Source organism: Epinephelus fuscoguttatus, linkage group LG2, assembly GCF_011397635.1.
Source record: "Epinephelus fuscoguttatus linkage group LG2, E.fuscoguttatus.final_Chr_v1".
NCBI classification, from domain to species: domain Eukaryota; kingdom Metazoa; phylum Chordata; class Actinopteri; order Perciformes; family Serranidae; genus Epinephelus; species Epinephelus fuscoguttatus.
Genome location: NC_064753.1, coordinates 49,672,217 through 49,695,910, shown reverse-complemented (window position 1 = coordinate 49,695,910; position 23,694 = coordinate 49,672,217). Strand labels below are relative to the sequence as shown.

Sequence of the window (23,694 nt, the reverse complement as noted above, 5' to 3'; positions counted from 1 at the left end):
AAACGCAGGACTTTAACCCCGGAGACCACTGTTCATGTCACGTGTGAAACTAAAAGTCAACATTGACTTCTTTTAACTTTACATTCTTACGTCATTTACGTGGTTACATTGCTTTGCATGACGTACTTAAGTCCAGGGTTGGGTGCTGTTCACATTTGAACTTATATTGGTGCTGGTTCCAGTAGCTGGAATTCGTTACGGTATAAAATGGTATCTTTTTCCTTCCTTTACGTTTTCTGTAATAACAAAAATGTTATTTGTGAACAAGCTGCAGGGGTGACGTGCTCGACTAAAAAACAATGGAGTGCACTCCCAGTTCCCTCGTCTTGAAGTCATTGGGTTTATTTGGATGAGTTTTTGGTTTGATGTCTGAAATAAGGTCTGTGGTTCACACAAGCTAAAGAGACTTCCACGTGTTGTTCTACAACATAAAATATGTCAGTAAATACCCCACTGTGAATTCTGAAGCTTTTAAGTGCCTTACAAAAGGCGGCTGCTAACAAGTGGCTAAGTAGTAAGTGCTATATCGTAGCATTTGCGTTTCTTGAAGATGTTTCACCTCTCATCCAAGAAGCTTCTTCAGTTCTAAATGACTGGTACGAAGTTGCAGGCTATAAACCCTGTGTGGGTGGGAACCCTTGCAGAGTCGTAGGGGTCACGTGAGCTCTTAGTTTCAGAGTCGTTAAGGTCACAATGTGAGTCGTTGACCCACCCTCCCACCTGACACTTCGTACCAGTCATTTAGAACTGAAGAAGCTTCTTGGATGAGAGGCAAAACGTCTTCGAGACACAAGCAAGTCCAGTTGCTTACGATATAGCACTTACGATTACCATGACCTGGATGACTGAGAATCTTCACAGACATGTGGCTAAATAAAACTACAGAATGTCATCAGACTGAACACGCCTCGTTGTCGTGGCGATGCTAAAATCATGCGACTCTAGTGTCGTTCATTTATAACCTAACGTTAGCTTTTTACTTCTTGTGACTGCATTTTGGCTTCAACAGTCATGAAAGTGGTGTTCATTTGTGAAGATTATTTTGCTAAACAAAATGTGTAAGGATCATAAATGTCTGCCACAGAGCTTATTTTATGCAGTAATCTAAAATCCAATAGAAAAATCCCGAAGGCTTTTTGATGAGGGATCAGGGTGACACCAACTTCCACATTCTCTCTCTGGTGCACTCTATTCTGCTCCTCTGCTCCTTTCTAATCACACACAAAGCTTATCTTCTGTGTGTGTGTGTGTGTCTGCTAATTTGTTCTTTACCCTTAAAAGTAACGATTTGATACTCAACTGTACTGCCGTCACTTTATGACATACTTATATCTCGTATGTAACAAACATATTATTTAAACAGAAACCACGATGCTCTCTAAACCTAATCGAGTAGTTTTGGTGTCTAAACCCAACCGGGCCACCACCATGTAATGCTGTGTCAAGAGGTCGTGGTGATTTCACATGCTTCTGTGAGATCAGATTCCTTGCAGACGTTTTGTTGATGTTGATTTTCGTTTTTGCTTTTCTTCGACCGGCCACTTGGTCTCCTATGCATTGATGATTTTTAGGCATTTCCCAGAAGCACTTTCAAAGGGGCCGTGAGGACTGATGTGAGCTCTGCGTTGCATCAAAGGAACAGCTCAACATTTGGGTCGGGCTGCAACTAACAATTATTTCCATTATTGTAATTTCCCGGATCAAGCGATCAATCACTTTGTCGTTAAATGTCAGGAAACAATGAAACAATTTCTGCCGTGTAATTTCCTCGAGCACATGGTGAAGTCTTCAGATGCTGTTTTATCCAACAGGAAGATCCAGAGCTGTTCAGTTTGTTATTATGTGTGACAAAGACAAGCATCACAAAGATGATAAAAATAGTTGCCAATTACACGTAATTTTCTCTTGATCGTCAAACTGATTAATCGTTTAATCACTGCAGCTCTACCTTTGGGGAAATATTCTATTTGCTTTCTTGCTCAGAGTTGGATGAAAAGTGTGGAGCCACTTATTTTAGCTGAGCATAAAAACAGGAAACAGTGAAGCAGCTACTCTGGTGTCTCTGCCCTCAAGGAGACAGGCCAAGCTATCATCCACCACATAATAACTCTTTGTAAAACTACTAATTGTCAGTTTTAAACTTTGCTTTTAGTTTGGATGAAACAAACAAATAAAATGTGTAACGTGAAGCATCATTTTGTTATCTCCATCCGAAGGACCAGGCTAGCTGTCGCCCTGTCTGCTGACTGTTTGTTCAGACTTGAGGGCAATATCAATTTTCTCATCTGACTCCTGTCAAGAAAGCGACTAAGAGACTATTCATTTAAGCTTATATGAGAAAGTGGAGATCAGCGGCTGATTTTAAAAGATATTTTTTCATCATGAAGCTGTTTGACATTCTGCTCTGTTGAAACTTAGTCTGTCTTTCTGGATCCTGGGGACATTTTCACCCCGAGTTGATCCTCTCAGGGAGACATGCTTTGTACAAATCCCACATCGATCACTCGAACTGGCAGACCTTAACTACAGCCGAGGCTGATACACGGTAAAGAAGTGCTGTACAGACAAACTGAGAGTGGTGACAGCTCCTCTCAGATGGGGGAGTCTGTTTTCTGCGGCTCTCTGTGCGACATCATTATTTAGTTTGGGTGGTAATCCCGGAGGATCAAGACAGTTCATCACCAAATGACGAAATGGACCCAGAAATGTGATATTTATCACCAGCAGCAGTGTTCAAGCATGTTTCTCCTGCCAGCCAGAGATTATGAACCATCCACATCCAGCTGGCAGCTCAGAGATGGTTAGACTGGCTAAACTGGAAGATTTCCCAGTCGAGCTTCATGACCTCTCAGGTCCTTCCTTCATCGTCCACGGAGGGAAACCTGACATCAGCAGCAGCTGCGGAAACACTTCTTGAAGAACTTCTTGAACTCTGTGTTGAAGATGGTGTAGATGATGGGGTTGAGAGCGCTGTTGACGTAGCCCAGCCAGGTGACAGTGCTCATCAGACTGGGAGGGATGTTGCACGTCAGACAGACGGCTCGCGTCGTGTGCACCACGAAGAACGGAGTCCAGCAGAACAGGAAGCAACCTGTGTGAAGATATGAAGATCAGAGTTAGTCGTCACGTAAAACAATAACTTTAAACCATCTTTGATACGAAGTGACAGACTGACTTCTGCAGCAGCTTCTTGAGTCGTGCTCGTGTTTATCCTGTGAGTGCCAGCGGGGGGATTAAAATATGGTGACACCATATTTCACAATATGTCACAAACACACGACAATATGCATCAGGGGGTTGATTTATTCTCTCACCAATTATGCCTCTTTCTTTTGGTACCAATCATTCTTGTTTTTGCTGGCAGGAGCAGTAAAATGACATCAATCAACAATGTGAACTGTCACAGGGCTCAAAGCAATTAAAATCTTGGCATGGTAATTTTCCTGTCAAGGAGAGAAAAGTCTCGGTCTTTAAATCAGGTTCTGTGGCCGATGAAGGTGTCTGGAAAACGTCTCTCCTGCTGAGTTCAGACGTGTGAATTATTTAGTTGCATGTAGATACGAATGAGATGAGAATCGGCTTGTAAAAGAACTAAAAAAAAAACAAAGAACTTTTTCTCCATTTGTTTCATTGATTATCAGCATTTTGAACCAAAATTGATAGGAAATGGTTTAACATTTATTGCATGTTTTATTAAAAGACACCAGAATAAAGAACCTCTATTTCGGAAGTTTGCTTGAATCAAAACTTTCTATGTACAGAGCTGTGAGCGCTGCGTCATGTATCAGTGGTGAATCTTAATAGTCAAGTTAAATACGGCAGTGTAAAAATACTCTTTTATACATAAGTCCTGCATTAAAAATGTTACTTAACACTATTCTTCCCTGATTTTCAACCAGCTTTGTATCAAAACAGTGTGGGTAGTATGTGTAAATGAGCTTCACTCCATCTAACCGGTGCCTAAATATCCCTACTTGCCCCCTGGCAAATGTTTTGCTGGCTCTCAGGCTGTTGCTCGAACTACAGGCTGTACCTCATTACCTGCATTTTCGTAATGGTCACCACCATGCCACCACTGCAGACATAGTAGTGTAGAAGAGTACAGAAGCAGATCAAGAGACAAACCCAGCTTCTTTCTCTCTCCAACTTGGACTGAAATCCGATCTAACTGAAAAACTAGGCAATGCTGATTGGATATTTATTAAGACGATGTAACTGCACTGCCTATTTCTCTCCTAAGATGTTTTTAGAGACATGTTTTACCGTCGTGTTTAGCTGTGAAAGTGAGAGTATTTGAACAGGAAGTGGGCGCCATACTGTTTCCTGCACAGTTAAAAAAAAAATAGATGCTAAAAATCTTGGACCAAACAGTAAAACTGCAGCGCTGGTCAAATATAAACCAAGATTATGTCTCTGAGTCTATTTCTCACCTCAGATGTTTTCAGAAACATGTTTCAGCTCGTCGTTTAACTGTAAGAATTGTAACAATTGTTTCAAATGGACATGTTCGCATTATGTCACCCACTAGCGGGAGCATTTATTGGTCCGGTGCAGCACAGTGCATTCTGGTACTTGTAGGTTTTCTCTGTCTTGAGCAAAAACATCCATTTTCTCTGTTTCTGTTGCACCAATTTCAAAAGTACTTGCATCTTTCTACTGCGGAGACATGTCAGTTTTATTTAACGTGCTGTCTTTCTGGCGGTGAAGTACCTCGATTAGTACTAACTATTAGAAATAGAATAGAACAGAATAGAAAGACTTTATTGTCACGATGCTGAAGTTAGCCTCCGATTCGGCACTTAAGGGGAAAGTTAAGGGGAAATTAACTTAATGTGCAGTGTGAATGTTTGTCCACTGATTGTCTGTTTTTTGTGACACTTCTTGATGTGAAAACATTTTAAGGTAAGACATTAACTTTGCCTGACACCCACTATTGTATTTGTGAAACATTTATTTTATTTGTGAAAATGCTAAAGGGGAGATTTCACCGTTTTTGTTTTATACCTAGACCTCATTAGACCAGGTCCAGACCAAAAACCACTGTACCTAGACTTCTCAAATCTGGCTTAGATTATCCTACAGAGGCTAAACATTCATTCAGACACAGTTTCTGGTGAAAAAACAGGGAAATGTGTCTTTATTGCATTTTCACAAATAGAATAAAGGTTTCACAAATCAGAAACTGTGTCAAACTTTATATTTTAGTCATCTCAAACATAAGTCCCTCTCTCCTCCTAAATGATCTCTCATTAATTTCTACTTTTCCATGTTTTGTCCCGCCTGATGATTCAGCTTCAACAGGAGAGACAGTGCGTTTCATTGTGACTTGACAGCGTGACTCTAAATGATTCACGACCAGACGGAGTTCATTAGAGACGAGTTAGAAACGTAACGACCCTGCTGTCTCATAATTTTTACTGCAGACATTTCTGCTCCGGGGTGTTTGATAAATTTTGGATTTCTTGACTTTTTTTGTCTGCTGCCTCACAGGAAACTGTGATGTCAGAAAGGATAAAGACACAGGGAACTTTAATGTATTAACTGGCCACAGGGACAGACAGTCGAAGGTAAATTTGCTCTTGCTGTCTGATTCAGAGACCTGAGTGTGAAAACATGATTTATATCCTGTCCTCAAACTAAAAGCAGTGGTCCATCCCCGGCTCAGCAAACACCAGCGAGCTCTCTGTTTGAGCAGGTGAGCTGGGAAACGATAACACACCTTTAATAAGCTTAGTTTCCTTGATGAGCGGGGACTATGAATAACCGTGTCACTGAATCAAAGTGAGGCCATTCGTCTCAGGTGTCGTCTCATGTTGGTGATAAAACGGATTTATTCGCTTTGTGTTGAGAGGTTGATTGATGAGATTTATGTCGCTCTTTCCAGGAGATTGGAGGACTTTGCATAATAACCCACAGCTGTACTGTCAGTAGGACATCGTGCATGCTTCTTATTCATAAGATGCATTCAGGACGGCTCTGATGATGTAAAGTGTAGGGATCTGTGTCTGTCCCAGTATTCAGGAGTATTTGAGGCACAAAAACATGACAGAAACTCTAATTAAGAGCACACTCCAGTTTCACCTGACAGTTACTACTACCTCCTGGAGCCTGGCTGATGTTACTGCCATGTTGGACTGAAATACTTTTGAATATCCTTGAAACACAGAATCAGTGTCACGTACTGTCCAAAATATTTGTCCTCTCTCGGGGTCCTTTTTGACTGTTTTCATAGTTTGAAATATTTAATTTAAAGATATAACCCTAATTCCAAAAAAGTTGTGACGCTGTGTAAAACGTAAATAAAAACAGAATGACCTACATTCACTTCACATGAATACAATACAGAGACAAGATGTTTAATGATCAAACTGATAAACTGTTTATGTGAGGCAGGTGAAATTATATTCCAATATTCCAATAATGCCTAAATCTGTATTAACCCAAGAACAAATGAAATCAAAGCTGGACAGAGAGTGGAAGTTTGCAAACATGAGCTTGCAGTATTGACATGCACCAAATCACTAAGACCTTGTACGTGCAACTGTTTGCAGTTAAATTGTTTCTGATTCTGACAATCTTGCAAAAGTTTTGAGGCAAAATCTATATCTGACGTCAGTGTCTCAACAGTCCGGGGTCAGCGCTTCATCATGTCCCGCACATGTTCAGCAGGAGACAGGTGTGGACTGCAGGCAGGTCAGTCTGGTACCTGCACGCTGTCACTACGAAACCACGCTGTTGGAACACGTCACAATGTGTCTCATCGTCTCGCTGGAATAAGCAAGGACGTCCCTGAGAAAGACGTCGTCTGGATGTGCCTTTCAGCGTTCATGGAGCCTTCACAGATGTGAAGTTACCCATGATGCACCTCTCCATCCCATCACACATGCTTTGAACCTTGAGCTAGCAACAGTCTGGATGGTCCTGGAGGACATGACGTCCATGATGGACTGGTCTGACCACTTTGTGTCGGTCCATCTCAGATGAGCTCGGGCTCAGAGAAGTGGGCGGAGCCTGGTACAGTCTCAACTGTCATTGGTAGATGCAGCGATGTGTTTACTGACAGTGGTTTTCCAAAGTGTTCCTGAGCTCATGTAGTAATATCCTTCATACAGTCATGTTGGTTTTTACTGCAGAGCAGTCTGAGGGGTCAAAGGTCAATCAGTGTTGGTTTTCAGCTTTGCCCCTTGAGTGCAGAGCTCTCTCCAGATTCTCTGAATGTTTTGATGATATGATGGATTTTAGAAGGTGAAATCACTAAATGAGAAACTTTGTTTTTTAACTGTTGGACTGTTTGTCCTCACAGTTTTTCACAAAGAGGTGAACCTGCCCGTCCCTGCTTGTGAACGACTGAGCTTTTCCAGGACGCCCCTTTCACACCTGATCATGACACCATCACCTGTCACCAGTTACCTGTTTACCTGTGGAATATTTTAAACTGGTGTTTATGAGTATTTAACAACTTTTCCAGTCTTTTGTTGCCCCTGTCCCAACTTTTCCGGAGCCTGTTGCAGCATCAAATTCTGAGTAAGTGTATATTTGTGAAAAACAACAAAGTTTATCAGTTAAAACATTAAATATCTTGTCATCATACTGTGTTCAACTGAATATAGGTCAAAGATAATTTGCAAATCATTGTGACCAGTCACATTTTTAGCCAACTTTATTGGAACCAGTGTTATATAATATAATAATATGTCACTCTTCCACATCAGAATGTCTAAAAACAACCAGTCCAATGTAAAACATTTAGTCGAGTTGTGAACTTACAGTGTCCTAAACATTTCTGACAACGTTCAAACTCAGAGAAATTTGTCATTTTATTCAAGAACACGCTGCGTGTCATATGATCACTGTCGCCTGTCCCCTTTGTGCATGTGTCAGGGCTGTAGTTGTGGAGAGATCACTGTAGAAGCTAAAAAGGGTCTCATGGACACAGTGGTGACCTGCGGGGGTGCAAACTATCAAAGTAAACAACAGTAATAATTAAATTACACGATGCATTGTTTGGCCAGTGGTCAGTGTCAACTACTGCTGCCAGGCAGCCTACTTTTCCAGTAACGTTCTTTTGGCAACACTTGTTGTCTTCTTGCTTATCCACAGACTATTTGTCTGTGCATTACCTGGCATTTCACAGCTTACTGCAACGAACATTGAGCATAAACACCTCTTTGAATCCTCAAAAGTCTCTCGCCTTCTACAGAGGCCTGCGTCACAGTGTCTTGTGCAAGTATGAGCAAGTTTTACTGTGGATGGTTTTATGGTCTAGGGTCTTAAGGACAGAGGGATGTCGTATGCTGTAAAGCCCTGTGAGGCAAATTGTGATTTGTGATATTGGGCTTTATAAATAAAATTGATTGAATTGATTGGTCATTTACCACCTTGTGCGGCCATACGTCACTGAACTAACGCTGACTGAAGATCTGCTGAGCAGAATACAGAGTAAACTGAGTAATCTGTGATGGGTCATTGATCCAAACAGCGAACAGGGGGGTATTCCAGAAAGCAGGTTTAGTGGAAACTCTGAGTGTGTTAACCCTGAAATGAGGGAAACTCTGGGATTTCAGTTTCAGAAAGAGAGGTAAGTCAAACTGTAAGTCAATCACCATGGCAACTGACTCTGTGAACCTAACCTGCTCGCTGTCCCTGAGTTCACCCTGTCTCCTCCCTACTACTGAGCCTGAAGCAAGCTGGCAGACACACATGGGTTGTTCGTATGTAGGAAATCTGATCAATATCGAGGCAGAATGAAATCACAATGCTTTACGCTGGGAGAGGATCTTCAGACCCCGTTTAGATGTGCTGTCTTTCCCCAGTGAATATCTGTTTGAACCGTACCGTTTTTTCATTAGACTCAATCATTTACCAGCCACGCATATCAAATCTGACAAACCACAGACGTGCGCTCTCATCAGAGCAAATGTGCATCACGCTACGTTTTTTTGTGAACGATAGCTTTTTATATGATATTGATGGCCTACAGTACATAATGACGTAGCCACTGAATGAGGTTATTTAAGCTACTTTGTTTAATAAATCAAATATGAATCAAACTAAAGAAAGGTATAGTCATGGCCAAGTCAAATATGCCTTATCTGTTTGAATGATGTTTTTATTTTTCATTTTAAGCTGCTTCTAAGTTGGGCTGCCACGATTAGTCGACTATTAATATAATCAGTGACTATTTTAGTAGTTGACTAATCGGCTTGAGTCATTTTTCATAGAAAAGTACTATAAAAGTGCCCCAAAATACTCTTACTGCAGCTTCTTGCGTTCAGATATTAGCAGCTTTACACACTCTCCCGTGACAGTGAACTAAAACCCTTTGGCGTGAGTACGAAGTAGTATTTTGCCTTAAACTGACAGGACAGTTAAGCGTGAAAGGGGGAGAGAGACAGAGGGAGTGACATGCAGCAAGGTGCCACAGGCCGGAGTCGAACCCGGGCCGCTGTGGTAAAAGCCATGTATATGGGACACCTGCTCTATCCACTGAGCCACCAGCATCCCGTCAAATAAGATCCTGCTTGCTAAATATCACATGCTGCCTCTCTCTCCTTGGCAGCGTTTGCGGTGTTCCTGTTTTTTACGAAATATATGCTCATATTCGCTGTAGGCATTCATGAGCACCTCCAATTCCACAGGTGTAAACTAAGTTGATTGCTTTTTCTCTCCGGTTGCCATGGTGACTCAAGGTATCAGGACTCCATTGATGATGGCTTTTTATTGTGGTTGTGCATGCGCTTGCACCTACTCAGAGTTGACTGAACTAATTCAGATCAGCTGTTCTGGAACCGGATACTCAGAGTTTCCCAGCTCAGGGTAAGTCGACTCAGAGTTCAGGATTAGACTCGGAGTTTGTTGAACCTCCTACCTGGAATACCCCTCTGATCTCAGCTCGTCTGTGCAGCAGAGACGGTGTGACTCTAACATCATGTGTTACATAATAATTGGATTGAGGGCTTTAAGCTATACTGGCGCTGCTTGTTGAGAGACGGCGAGTCAGAGATGAGGCTTCTATCCCGCCACTCACAGTGAACTTGCGTGAACGTCTGCAGCTTCACACCTACAGCTAACCGAGTGGCAACACAAACGAATTGAAAATGCAAAGTGCAACAGATAATTAACTGTTTGATCACACTCTGGAGTCCAGAGTTAATTTTATCCTCACAAACATGCAGTGGTTATACATTTCTTGGATCTGTAAATTAAAATTTGAGGAGCGAAGATGCTGCTGCGACAGAAAATGTGAGAAATCTGTTTATAATTCATCTTCTGTTTGATTAATAGACGTCACACACAGCTGGGTAGTAATTACCTTATTGAACCGTTCAGCACTTAAACACCTCACCTACTGTCTCAAACAATTTTACTTTCATTTCCTGCTTCAGTGAGTAAACAGATAACTGAAATACACAAGAGGCCGTAATGAAAGGCCTCTTGTGTAACAGGAGCAACAGGAAACGACATTTTCACCTCAAAAACTTTAACGAGTAAACAAACATGATCCTTCAGTTAGTCAGCTGGTAAAATCTTCACACAAAAAATAAAGAGAAAGCCAAAGAAAGAATCAATCCACTGGTTTGTTTGGCTCTTAGAAATCTATTTATGTAAGTGATGAAGAACAAGAAGCACCTGAGCTGCCTGACTCCTGACTGTAATACCTGTCAGATATTAAACAGTTGTACTGATGAAAAAACTGTGATGACCTGTGCAGACCAACTTCACCCTCTGAAAAAATACAGCACTCTTATTCGTTTGAATGAGGTCACGCTGGCGGTTCAGCGTGCTCAGAATAAAGGTCAATCTCAATAGCTTTTCATGATTAAAATGCCTTTGTTAAAGAAAATCTTAAAAGCACTCAAACCTCTGCCAAGGCTGCACAGTCGCCTCCTGTGAGTGTGTTACTGTCACAGCAAAAACAGTTTTAATAAATCAGTGTCTATATAAAGAGCTAAATCACATTCATAGAGATCATAGTGATGGAGCAGGGGTCGACAGCCTTTACTATCAAAAGAGATGTTCTTTAACCAAAACTTTGAAACATCTGGAGCCGTAAAACACATTTAAGCTTTATAATGAAGGTAACACAGCCTGTTTAGTTTAAATGAGTCTATCAACATTACTAACAGGTCTAAATGAGAATTCATTAGTATGTTTTATGACAAGGTGGCTACTCTGCATTTGGCTAATTATGATTAGCAGCGTTGGCTATGAATGTAAACAAGTCTTTCCACACACTATTAAAGTCTCTGTTTTCCTCTGAGACTTTTCCTTATTTGGATTTAGGACCTGTAACCAGGCACCAGGCTGGAGATGGAGGAGTTATTTGGTGCATTGGCTTCACTTTTTTCCACTAGAGAATCTAAGAATTTTTAAGGCCCTCAACAATAATAAATTAAAATTAAAATGTAAAAAAAAAAAACGTTATTCATTTCCATATCATTTTCGTTAAAGCCACAGGGAGCCACAAGAGCCACATGTGACTCCAGAGCTGCAGTTTGCTCTGTGATAGACAATCAAAAAAGCCTCATCCTGCACCAATAACACACCTCTCTGCCCAGTCGACAGACGGAAATGTTTGCAATGTGCGTTTCTGCAAACCACTGACACATTACATTTGTATGTTTCATACAAGTCATATCAGTGTTTCTAAAGTGACGTACTATAGGAGCTGACTTTCTCATCGGGGGGTGGAGGGGATGGGGGATGGTGTGACAAGCTGCAGACCACTGTTCAACACCAACAAACAACATACTGGTCGTTTTTTCGTTATTTAATTAAAGTCTATTCGACTTTTGGGGGTGGAAACTGTGGAGCATGCTCAGAGCGCCTCGGCCAGTTTGGGTCTGATTGACTGTATACATGCAGGAGTCACATGATCTGGGTGTGTTAGTCCCACTGTGACACATTCACTGCAGGACCATTTCACTCATACTGACATGTTTACGTGTGTTTTAAAAGTCCGGTTTTAGTCAGACTGACACAATAAACTGATTTTCTCTGATGTCATGTAAACTAGGCTGACCAAACGTCCTCTTTTGCCCAGACATGTCCACTTTTCACGTCCTGTCCGGGGGGTGTTTATAAATTGATGATAATGTCCGGTTTTCCTTGTGTGTGTGTGTGTGTGTGTGTGTGTGTGTGTGTGTGTGTGTGTGTGTGTGTTAGAGTGCGGCACGGGCTGCATATTTCTGTCTAAACCCGACAGTCATTCTTAATGTTATTCTGTTTTGTTATGTCCGAAACCGAACCAAGCCCGACATTATTTAATGACCAAAGCACTGAGTTTGTGTCACACAGTTGTCATGGTTACAGGCTATTTAACAGGCCGGGTGTGCGCCGTGGGTGCTCAGCTGCAGAGAGGGAGACCTCCGTGTTTGAGACGGGAGGTCCGAGGCTTCCAGCGAGGAGAGAGGTAGAAACAAACAGCCAATGTGTGTGTGTTGTGTTCAGGTGTTGTCACGTAAATAACAGTGCCCAAGCAATAAACAGGACAGACAATAGGATCACTGACAGCTGACCGAATCAGACCTGAGCCCAAATACAATTTATACATTTTTGCCCGAATCTGGAACGACCCGTCAGGACCCGTCAGGACCCGTCAGGACCCGTCGGGACTCGTCGGGCTCGGATCAGGTAGCCACACTCTAGTGTGTATGTGTCCCCTATCTATAGGGGCCTATCTGAATTCCTGTCTTGTATTATTTTGTAATATAACTGAATTTTCTATCCATACATATAAACTTTAAATATATTAAAATTATAAGGCACCTTTGAGTAAACTGCGAGTATCAGTTAAGTAGGCTATCTCATGTCCTCTTTTTTGGAAATCAAAATATGGTCACCCTATGTAAACGTACTGAGTGAAACAGGGTTGAAACTGATTTCTGTTTCCTGATTTCTTTGTTTCTTTAACGTGAAGCTGCTTCCTACTGGCCATGTACGTTATAATTCCCATCTGAATGTTCCTGAATGACACTCATGCACGTTTGTTTACGTGCAGCCCAGATGAGCATAATAACAGTTTGAGCTTCTAAGTGTTGCTCACAAATTGCTTTTGTGAAGCGGGTCCTTGAACCAGAGCTTCAGCTTACAATAATAATACATTTTATTGGTGTAGTGCTTTCAGAGGTACTCAGAGGCACTTTACATGGTAAAAAAAGACAAAACATTAAAAGCAATAACAGAATAAAAACAACTACAACAATGGAAAGTGAAGGGGGGCTAATGGACTCACAGATTAAAAGGTGGGTTTTGAGTGCCGTTCTGAAAGACCGGTGTGACGGAGAATGTCTGAGGTGTTCGTATAGAGTTCTAGAGGGAGCAGGCCCCGCCCCCTCCAGGTCTGGTGCTTGGGCCGGGTGAGGAGGACAGACTGTGGAGAGCTTTTAAGGTGATGAGGAGAATTTTGAACTGGATTCTTTGTTGAATATGGAGCCAGCGGAGGTTTTGAAGGACTGAGGTGATGTGATCTGGTGTGGGAGTGAGTGAGCAGCAGCCGGCTGTGAGGAAACATGGGCGGGGGGACAACGTGTTCCTGTCGGGGCCCCTCAAATCACTATATATCCATGCAAAACTTTATACTTACTGCAATTATAATCCAATTAATCATATTGAGTAGTAATTTTCATTGTTTTGCTAAAAAGATGTCCTCTAATGAACGATTAGAGAAAAGTAAAATCAAACATTGAATGAAGAAATTACTGCAAGGTGTTAAATCCTGACTGACAAACTGCTACTGTGATCAAATACTGGTCAAATTGTGTGCAGATCTGAAATAATTATTTCAGTTATTTGGCCCCCTTTCAAACAAGATAGTTGGTACCAGTGGATGCTCTAGTTTAATCTGATGCCTTGTCTTCACTGTAGCTTTATAACTGAGCCGATACAGCAGGTTTTAGTTGATAAAAATGACTCTGCCTCACTTCTCGCCTTCAGCTCTGCCTGTCGTACCTGCTGCTTCTTCACATTAATTTGTGAGACATTTGTCCGTCGCCTCTTTTCTCCTTTCATTTTCTCGTTCTCTCTGTATCCTGGATTCTCCTCAAGCAGCATCTGAACCTCTCTTTTAAATGAACCGCATCATTACACAATACCTGCAGGCGGCTGGGAGTATCAGATGGAACACTGAAATGTGCTTTAATGATAAAAATACATTTATCATGTAAATACTCATAACTTGTATTGTCAGTGATTTAAGTCAGTGAGAATATTGTTGTACTTGATCCTATTTAAGGGTCAACCATAGACCTTTTCATGGGCCCCCCCTTGGCCTTGGGACGGGGTCATCTCTACCCTTTGACCCCCCTGATGGCGGTCCTGGTGAGCAGACTGCAGACTGCGTGTCAGCTCTGGAGTCAGATTTCTATCTGGGCATGGATGTTTAATGTGAAGAGTCTGTCTGGGAGGTGCAGCTTTAGTGTCTGACAGTGCTGTGAAGGAGTAGTTTACACCTTTAAGGTTCCTTAACCGTATTTAGATCGAGTTATCAAAGCTGTTGTACTGTGTAGCCCATTTTACACTGCCTGTTCAATGTGGAAATGTTGCACCATTATTCCACCTTGCCGCTCTGTATAAAAGGTGTGATCATGAAATGAAGGAACGGATTTTATACCTAGCTGTATGAGGAGAACTGGCTGCAGCTTTGGAGGCGAGGCCTCGTTCATTCCTGTCAAAGTTGCTAAGTGGTGCATGGAGCCACAACAGTTTGACCCCCCCAGGTACATCAGTACCTAGATCTTCCCCACAATTGGGCCCACTGAGCAAGTGCACTCAAATTTTCACGAGCCCAGCAGCCACTTCCAGTTTAGCCCTCCACTAACTTGAATGGTAATAAAAAGATTTAATCGTGCTGCTCTTCTAGAGTTCCAAAAATGTTATCGAATAGAATGGATCAAATCCCAATAGTGAAACAAATCATTCATCCTCTGATTTACTGATGCCTCTGAGTCTGTGGGAGAGAAAATCTTTTGGGGCCTAATGACATCATGTGACAGATCCGAAAGTTGTAACTACATTATTTAGCCACTATAAAAATTGGCTTCAAAGCCTGTCACTCTTCCTGGAGGCCTAGTAAAAAGTGTTAGGAGGCAGAACAGGATGAGTGTGATGTTAAGGTGGCGTGTTATGCGTGTGACCCCCCACCAGGACATTTAAATGCAACTTGAAGCAGTTAGCAGCTAACTCGAAAGAAGAAGAACTGTGGCAGAAAATATCCGCAAATTAGGAGACATTGAGGTGCGGACAGCAGAGGGTGAGATCACTTCACATATAGCAGTGATGGTAAATGATTGTTGTTGCCATGTTCTACCTTATTATTGTTTAGAAAGCACTGCTCGACACAAATGTCATACATCACATATGTAAAGCCCCGTTCAGATGTAGCGTCTAAAAGCGCGTGAAGAACGCCAGCTGTGCCGTTTCCATCCTTTTATCCAAGGCGCTTCGGACGTTGCGCTACTGTCGCGCCTGCCGTTACTAAGCAACCACAACCACCTGTCACTCACAGGGCACAACCGTATCATCATGCTCACCAGTTATCCCAAGCTCCGAGCTGATAATTCTCCAGGCATTGTTCCTTCTGTTGGAGTCAAAGTAGTACGACGAAGACAGGTCATATAATTCTGGGTATCCCTGGACAAGAATGATCAGTCGCTCCTCCGCTGCTTGCTGCCTTTCACACCACTGGATGTTGTGAAGTCCGCTGGACGGAAAGGAAGAAGCACGTCCGTGGAGCTGATTGGTTAATTCTTATCACATAACATGCAGTGCGCTTGCTGCATTCGAAAAAGTTGAGATTTTTCCATCTCTGTGCGCCGCGGACGCGCACGAAAAAACAGGCGCGTCGCACCAAATGTGCGCCGCTATGGCATCGCTTTGGATTGTGAGCGTGCTTGACGCGCGTCTACATTGAAACTAATGGATTTATGCGCGCAAAAGACGCTACATCTGAACGACCCATAAGGCTGACGCTGTTGTGTTACATGTCACGCTTCTTTTGCTTCTGGAACGTCAGCATGCTGTCTACAATCACACACTGGGGCTGCCTGATGGCTGCATTGTTTGGTTCTGTGTAAAAAAGTCAAGCTGACGTAATGAGGGGTCTGTGTTTCAGGAATATTTTTGGATCTCTGTGTAAAAAGGGCTCATGAGTCCCATGATCTCTGATTGGACGAGAAGGAGAACGTGAACACTCACCTACTACGACAGGTAGCACCTTCATAGCTTTCCTCTCCCTGCTGTTGATCTTGGCTCTCTTCTTCCTGTGCTGCTGCTGACTGAACGTCACCGTGGGCACAGAGTTCTCTCTGTACTGCCGAGGATAAGGAATCTCCTGCTGTATGTAGTCGCCCGTATCGTCTAGCCGAGACTGGGCCAAGTCCCTCTCGATGATCCTGGGTAGAGGCATGGGCAGAGGCCCGGGGATGGTGCCCGTCAGCGGGGGGAGGGCGGTGGCGACAGCGGCGTGCTGCAGCTTCCTGCAGGCCTCGATGCTGCTGCGCAGTTTGACCTTACGGGCCTCCTCCCAGTGCCGTAGGCCGCGGAAAACCCCGAAGTAGAGTAGGACCATGATGGGGCAGGGGATGAAGAAGGAGCAGACTGAAGAGTAAACCACGTAGTTGTTGTCCTCCAGTTTGCACTCGCTGGGGTCGCGGTCAGGCACGTTGTTGATGCCAAAGATGACCGGCGAGGCCACGGCCAGGGCCAGCAGCCAGGTGGCCGACAGCAGGATGAGCTGACGGTGGTCCACATGTTTACGGTTGTAGTTCAGAGGGATGGACACGGCAATGAACCTGCAGGACACAGGAAGAAGGGTTAGAACTAGGGCTGTAGTCTCCTGGTCGACTAGTCGATTATGTGGTCGCTATGCTCTCATCTGACCAAATTCTCATTGGTTGAATAATCACTGTGTTACTTTAATAAGGAGAAACGTGCTACATCAACAGCTTTCCAGGATCAATCCATTATTTCCTGTGGCGGGGGGACAGGCTAAGTTACCTGTGAAAAACACCCCCGTTGTTGACAGAAAATTGAAGTCGCCCACCGTCACACTCAGCGTCGCGGTGACACAGACCTCCTGTCTGTTTCTGAACACTGCTTGCATTACTTGTATGTCACAGATAAGAAACAATAAATTGTGAAGACAGTAAAGCCTCCACGAAAATAGCAAGAATCAGACACGAGTCTCACCACGCTGCCTTTTTTTTTGTTAAACTGACTGCCACGAGTAAAAGACGTTTGCTGCACCTTATTATTGTTGCCAGGCAACCACCCCATCACCTCCTTTCCCTAACCTTCCCGTGTAATCAATCTAGCATTTATTTATTGTATGCATCCTGCAGTGATCAGTATGTAGCTGCTGCCATGTTGAGGCAGAGGGTGCTGTCTGTAGCTGTGGTTGAGGGTGAGAGGCTGTCAGCAGATAAACAGAGATCTGTGTGGGTACATGAGACCCTAAAAAAGAGGCTGGATCATGGGGAGTACCACCAGTTGGTCCAGGAGCTTCTCCTCCATCATGGACGTTTACAGGCAGATTGTAGGATGTCTATCGTCGGGCTGTATAGCTCTGGGTATCCAGCAACCGCTGCCACCAGTTTCTCCTCCATTGTTTACCAACTGTAAACTTGTTGTGACCACCACAGAAGGCCCGCCTCTCAAATCATCCCATTGGGGAAAAAAAGCGTAGGTGACGTGGGGAGCTTTTACGCTCTGAATTGACTTTTTTTTTCAACTGGAGGGGTTCAGAGTTCACTCCAGCAAAAACGCCAGATGCATTTCTGTGCGATCGGGGCCTAAATCTTTCCTTCTCAGTTTTTCAATTACTTGGAAAAAAAAGATTTTGAATTTGCAAAAATCTTCACCCACTCGTCTTGTTTGAGCTGCAGTAAACTGACTCACTTGTCCACATCTGCCTTACATGTCTTACTTAGCTTTTGTCATCACAAAGTTGCACTGCAGTTTAGTAACGATGTCTTTGTTTCACCAAAAACAATTTCAGGAAAAAAAGCAGCAGTGCTGCAGCTGTTAAAAACTAATGTGAAAGAATCACCTCCCTGTTCTCACTGCTCACACATTTTGGTTCATTTTAATTTCAGCTCATCAACGGCTCACGCCTGCGTCAAAGCTCTGGTGAGCTGAAATCCAGTGCAGGAGAATCACACCTCAGGTTTCTGAACGATTCTCTGCATCAGAGCGAAGCAGGATTTTAGAGTCTGCAGGAGAATATTTAAACATCTGAATCATTTATGGATCAAATTCAAGTCTTGTTTTTAAATTTTGAGATAAATATGAATCCTCACGCTCCGTCCTCTGGTTCCCTCATCCCCTCCTCCATCGGCTCACACAGTGAAAACCAAACAGAGGCTGCTTGTCACGTTACAGCAGAGGAATGACTGATGTCCCCGTCTAAACCTCGACCAGACACACACACACACACACACACACACACACACACACAGATGTACCTGTCCACACTGATGGCGCACAGGTTGAATATAGAGGCGGTGCACAGCATCACATCCATGGTCATCAGGCCGTCACACATCAGCATGTTCAAGGACCAAACTCCACCCTGAAACTACACACACACACACACACACAGCGAGAGAGAAAGAAACACACAAACAGCGAGTGATTAGCTGCCCCAAATCTGAGAGTAAGTATGTTTAATCCTGTTGCACCACTGCAGCTCAGTGTTGAGACAAACATTCCTCCAGGGAAACACTTCCTCCCCTCCTGACTTCTCTTCAGGTGAACATGGGAAGGTTTTAACTTTCAGACTGACTCCTCTAATCCAGCGAGGGCATGTGGACGAGCCACCGGCGTGACACTCGCTAGATTAAGTGGCTGCAGCCACTAGCACGGGTAACAAGATCACAAATGCAGCTAATTAAAGAGGACTTAGAGGGGAAGCGTCAGCAGGGCATCTCTGAGCCACACACATATTCACACAGACACACTCGCCTGAAAAACACACACACTAAAAACACAACGTCTGCAGGTGTTAGCTGTGATACAGGCGACTGTCATGGGTGGATTATAAAACTAATGGCCCCTGGGCACAGACATGTAGAAGCCCCCCCGCCCCTCCTAGATAAGAGCCAGACACAAAGTGGCTGCAGCAGTTTACTTTTTCTGTCTTGTGTGTGGTCACTTTAGCTGCTGACTGCGTTGTTCTGCACATCTTTGTGGTTGTTTCATGTCATTTAGCATGTTTCTGTTGTCATGTTGCATGTTCTTGTAGCCATTACATGTGTCTTTGTGGCCGTTTTACTTGTTTTCATGATCATTCTGCATGTCTATGTGGCCGTTTTTGCACGTTTTGCAGTCAGTTTGCTCATCTGTCGTCATTCTGCATGTCTTTGTGGCTGTTTTGCATGTGTTTGTGGTCATTTTGTGCGCTTTTTTAATCAGTTTGTGGTTGTTCTGAGTGTTGTTATCATTTTGTGTGCTTTTTTAATCATTTTGCATGTTCATGTAGTCATTTTATGCATCTTTGTAGCCGTTAAGCATTTTTTTGTAGTTGTTTTACACATTTTTGTAGTCATTTAAGATGTCTTGTCTATCATTTTGCATGTTTTGTGGTCATTCTGGATGTCTTTGCAGATGTTTTTTGCATGTTTTGCAGTCATTTCGCGCATATGTGGTAATTTGGTGCACTTTTTTTAGTCGTTTTGCATGTCTATGTCGTCATTTTATGCATCTTCGTAGCCGTTAAGCAATGTTTTGGTCGTTGTTTTACACATCTTTTCAGTCATTTTGCATGTCTGTGGTCATTGTGCATGTTTTGTGATAATTCTGCATGTCTTTGTGGCCATTTGCATGATTTGGAGTTATTTTGCACATCTGTTGTAATTTTGCATGTCTTTGTGGTCCTTTTGTGGACACTATTGTAGTCCTAGGAATTCTTTCTTTCTTTCTTTCTTCCGAGGAAGTCATACTTCCCAAGGGCGAAAACTTTACAGAAATGTCCGGCCCCATGCCAGATTTACTTAATTCCAAGGACATGTCAATATTCCTCCCGGGGGGGAAATAAGCGTTTAAATTTAAAAATCTTTAAAAATACCTACAAAATCAACAGTACATGCTACAGTTTTGAAACTTTCACCAAACTGTAGCTCCAGTACTGCTGAAACTTTAGTCCACTTAAACTCATTACAAATTATGAAGTCCATCACTCGGTTTTTTTCAAAAACTGTAAAACTTCTTAAACCTATCTCCTCCCACAATTTTTGCTCAATTGTCACCAAACTTGCTACAGAGCATCTTCAGACCGTCCTCCACAAAACTTGTTTCTCTGACTTTTGATTTATCAAAAATTAAGCCTACAGTGCATCAAAATGTTTGACTGTAAACAGTACTGTAAACATATACTATCAAATTCTTGCTAAATACATTTTCAATCTTCCTGAAAAAAATTGAGAATATTTTGGAGTCATGGTTGATGAAGTTTGGCAAATATCAGAATTTTATCTCAAAAACTGAATTTTTGAGAACATTTTGAATTCTGCTCTCATGGGAACAACTGGAGTCAATGTAAGAGTGGCATTTTTAAACATCAGATTTTCTCTTACGAAGCAAAACACTTAGAGTTAAGAACAAATCACCAACATTTCCATGCTGTCAAGGTGCAATTTATGTATTATCAGATTTTTGTTCAGGTAACAGAATTTCTGACATTTTGACCATTTTTGAAATCTGCCTTGACAACAGCTGCACAGCAGGTCTCGCTTCCAGCCAATTAGCTCAGTGAGTTAGGAGCTGGTTCTTGGTGTCAGGGGTTGTGGGTTCGAGACCCAGCAAGGGTGATGATGATGATGATGATGACAGATCAAAATGTCAGATGTCCTCAATATGAAACACAAGACAATTGTCCTGATGGTGGCATCACAGCAAGCCTCTAAATTAAATAAAAACAAATAGCTTGGACCGGACCATGGGCGAAAGCTAACCAAATTTGCACAAAGGTCCAGTCTCATGCCAGATTACCTCAGCTGTAAACCCAAGCCAATAGTCCTGATGGTGGCGCTACAGCAAGCGTCTAAAGTTCAAAACATTGAAAATTCATAACAAATCAACCTGCTAGAACTTCACACTTTCATCAAACTGTAGCCCCAATACTGAAGAAACTTTTGTACATTTAAACCTATTAAAAATTATGAAGTCCATCACTGTTTTTTTTAAACTGTAAAACTTATAAAAACCTATCTCCTCCCACAATTTTTGCCTACAGTGCATGAAAATGTTTGACTGTGAACACTACTGTAAACATATACCTGCAAATTGATAAATAAATCTTCAATGTCCATGAAAAAAATGAACATTTTTTAGAGTCATGGTAGATGATGTTTGACAAATATCAGAATTTTACCTAAAAAACTGAATTTTTGAGAACATTTTGAATTCTGCTCTCATGTGAATAATTGCAGTCAATGCAAGAAACATTTTTAAACATCAGTTATTCACTTATGGAGCAAATCAATCACTTTTAAAAACAAATTACCAACATCTCCATCCTGCAATATGTGTATTTTCAGATTTTTGTCTTGATAACTGAATTTTTTTTTTTACAGTGGTTTCAAATCTGCCTGCACAACAGTGAATGGCTTACTCAATTTGTGAAGCCACTGTTGTATTGCCACTTGCCAATTAGCTCAGAGCGATAGATGACAGTCTTTGGTTCCAGACGTTGTGGGTTCAAGCTTCAAGTGGTCCAAAATGAACATTGTTGTCAACTGTCTTGTCTTCCTATTCTCCTGTTTGTTGCTCAGAATTGCCTAAATTTGCCAAAAATAGCCCAGACCCGACCCATCGCTGCGCATAATTGTTATTATTTTGTGTGCTTTTTAAAATCATTTTACATGTCTGTGATTCTATTGCCCGTTTTTGTGGTCAGTTTGCATGTCCATGTAGTCGTTTTATGCATCTTTGTAGTAGTTAAGCATATTTTTGTAGTTGTTTTACGCATCTTTAACGTCATTTTGCATGTCTTTGTTGTCATTTTGAATATCTGAGGTCCCTTCACATGTTTTTGTAGTAGTTTGTGTGTGTTTGTGGTTGTTTTGTGCAACGTCGTAGTCATGTAGCACAACTTAGAGCTTGTTTTTGCATCTTAGTGGATGTTGTGTGTCTCTGTAGGCCTGTTCGTTTTGTGCGTCTTTCAGTGACACTCTGCAGGTGAGGTCGGACTCTCAGGTGCTGCTGTTGGTTGACAACAAACCTAAGTTAAACTGAAGTGTTTAGTTCCCACTGAAGGAGGTGAAGAGAGACTCTCTGACTGTCTAAGCTTCCTGCTACAGCACATCCACAGATTTTAAATACTACAGCACACATCCTGTTAATATGGCCCCTGTGGCCCCCTGTGGCCCCCTGTGGCCCGAGGTTCAGTAGCCCACCTGGCTCCTGTAGGTGCTTACCTCTGCGTAAACGAAGAGCGGCAGCACCAGCACCGCCAGCAGCAGGTCTGCGAACGCCAGACTGACTATGAAGTAGTTGGTGGTGGTTTTTAAAGCCTTCTCCAGGTACACGCTGAGGCACACGAGCACGTTTCCACCAGTGATGATCACAATCAGTAAAATCCCGAATATGAGCGCGGGGAAGTTGAAGTCCGTGACCGCGGCCGCCGGCAGCGTGTCGTTGTTAAAATCAGTGGAGATGTCCGACATGGTCGCCGGTGGTGTTCCGCCGTGCGCCGCAGACTGACGGGCTCCTTGTCCGACAGAGACCGACTCTCTCCGGGGTGGTTTTCATCTATGAGCCGTATCCAGCAGCTCCGAGATGAGCAGGAGCGTCACAGGTGAAGTCTGTGAGAGTTTTTCCGAGAGGTCGCTTATCCGACGCGTTCAGTGCGCAGAGCCCGCGGTGCGCTCCGCTCTCCAGACGCACAGCCACGCAGCGCACAGTCACCAGATCCTGCTTTAGAAACCCTCCTTCCCCGGCCCCTCGGTTTACTTTTCTTTAACATTTACTGAGCTTATACCGCCGGGATCCTGTAGCATTATGTGGATCAGTTTCCTGCCGTCCCCTCAGCCCGCTGCTGAAGCAACAAGTTTGCAGAGTGGACGAATCAGAAGGCAACAGCTTAAATCCATCCGCGTAAATCTGCTTACTGGAGCTCTGCTGCTCGCTTGGTGTGAACAGTCCCAGCAGGAGTGAATCAGCTGTTTGACCGGGACAACAAATATCAGTTCAATGTTGTGTTGTTGTTTAATGACAGGGCCGTAATCACCTGTTTACCATCAGGGGACCATTTACACCTGTGGCACCACCCTACAGGAGGAGGCTGAGGCGGGGAGGAGGAAGGAGACATGTTTAAAAACTTAACAGCAAGGATTAATCTGTGATAATACATCATCACATATTTGTTAAAAATATTTGATATTTGTAGTCTGAATCTGCAAAGTAACTGAAGTTATCAAATAAATGTAGTGGAGTAAAAAGTATTTGCCTCGAGTGGAGCAGAAGTAAAAAGTGTGACATAAAGGTGAAGTACCTCTAAAGTGTAGGCTACTGAAGCACTTGAGTACATGCACTTGTTTTTACGTTCTCCTGCTGGTATTTAGTCACTTTAATTTAGTTAAATTTCACTTCTGTGGCTCAGAGGTAGAGTGGGTTGTCCACAGAGGATCAGTGGTTCGATCCCCGGCTCCTCCATCCTGCATGTCGTCCTTGAGCAAGACACTGAGCCCCAGTTTGCTC

General features: G+C 42.9%; 2 protein-coding genes across 2 annotated transcripts in view; one reads left to right on the top strand and one right to left on the bottom strand.

The window, feature by feature from the left end:
• The window catches only part of LOC125880938 (dynein regulatory complex protein 1-like), a 480,097-nt gene that overhangs the window by 437,688 nt on the left and 18,715 nt on the right, over window positions 1-23,694 (top strand). The gene's annotated exons all lie outside the window — the stretch shown is intronic.
• On the bottom strand, window positions 2,889-22,786 carry drd4b (dopamine receptor D4b). Its single transcript, XM_049564024.1, has 4 exons — window positions 22,413-22,786; window positions 18,462-18,574; window positions 16,195-16,790; window positions 2,889-3,091 (listed from the first exon to the last, which is right to left on the bottom strand). The coding sequence occupies exons 1-4, from the start codon at window positions 22,659-22,661 to the stop codon at window positions 2,889-2,891; spliced, it is 1,161 nt and encodes a 386-aa protein (XP_049419981.1). The 5' UTR covers window positions 22,662-22,786.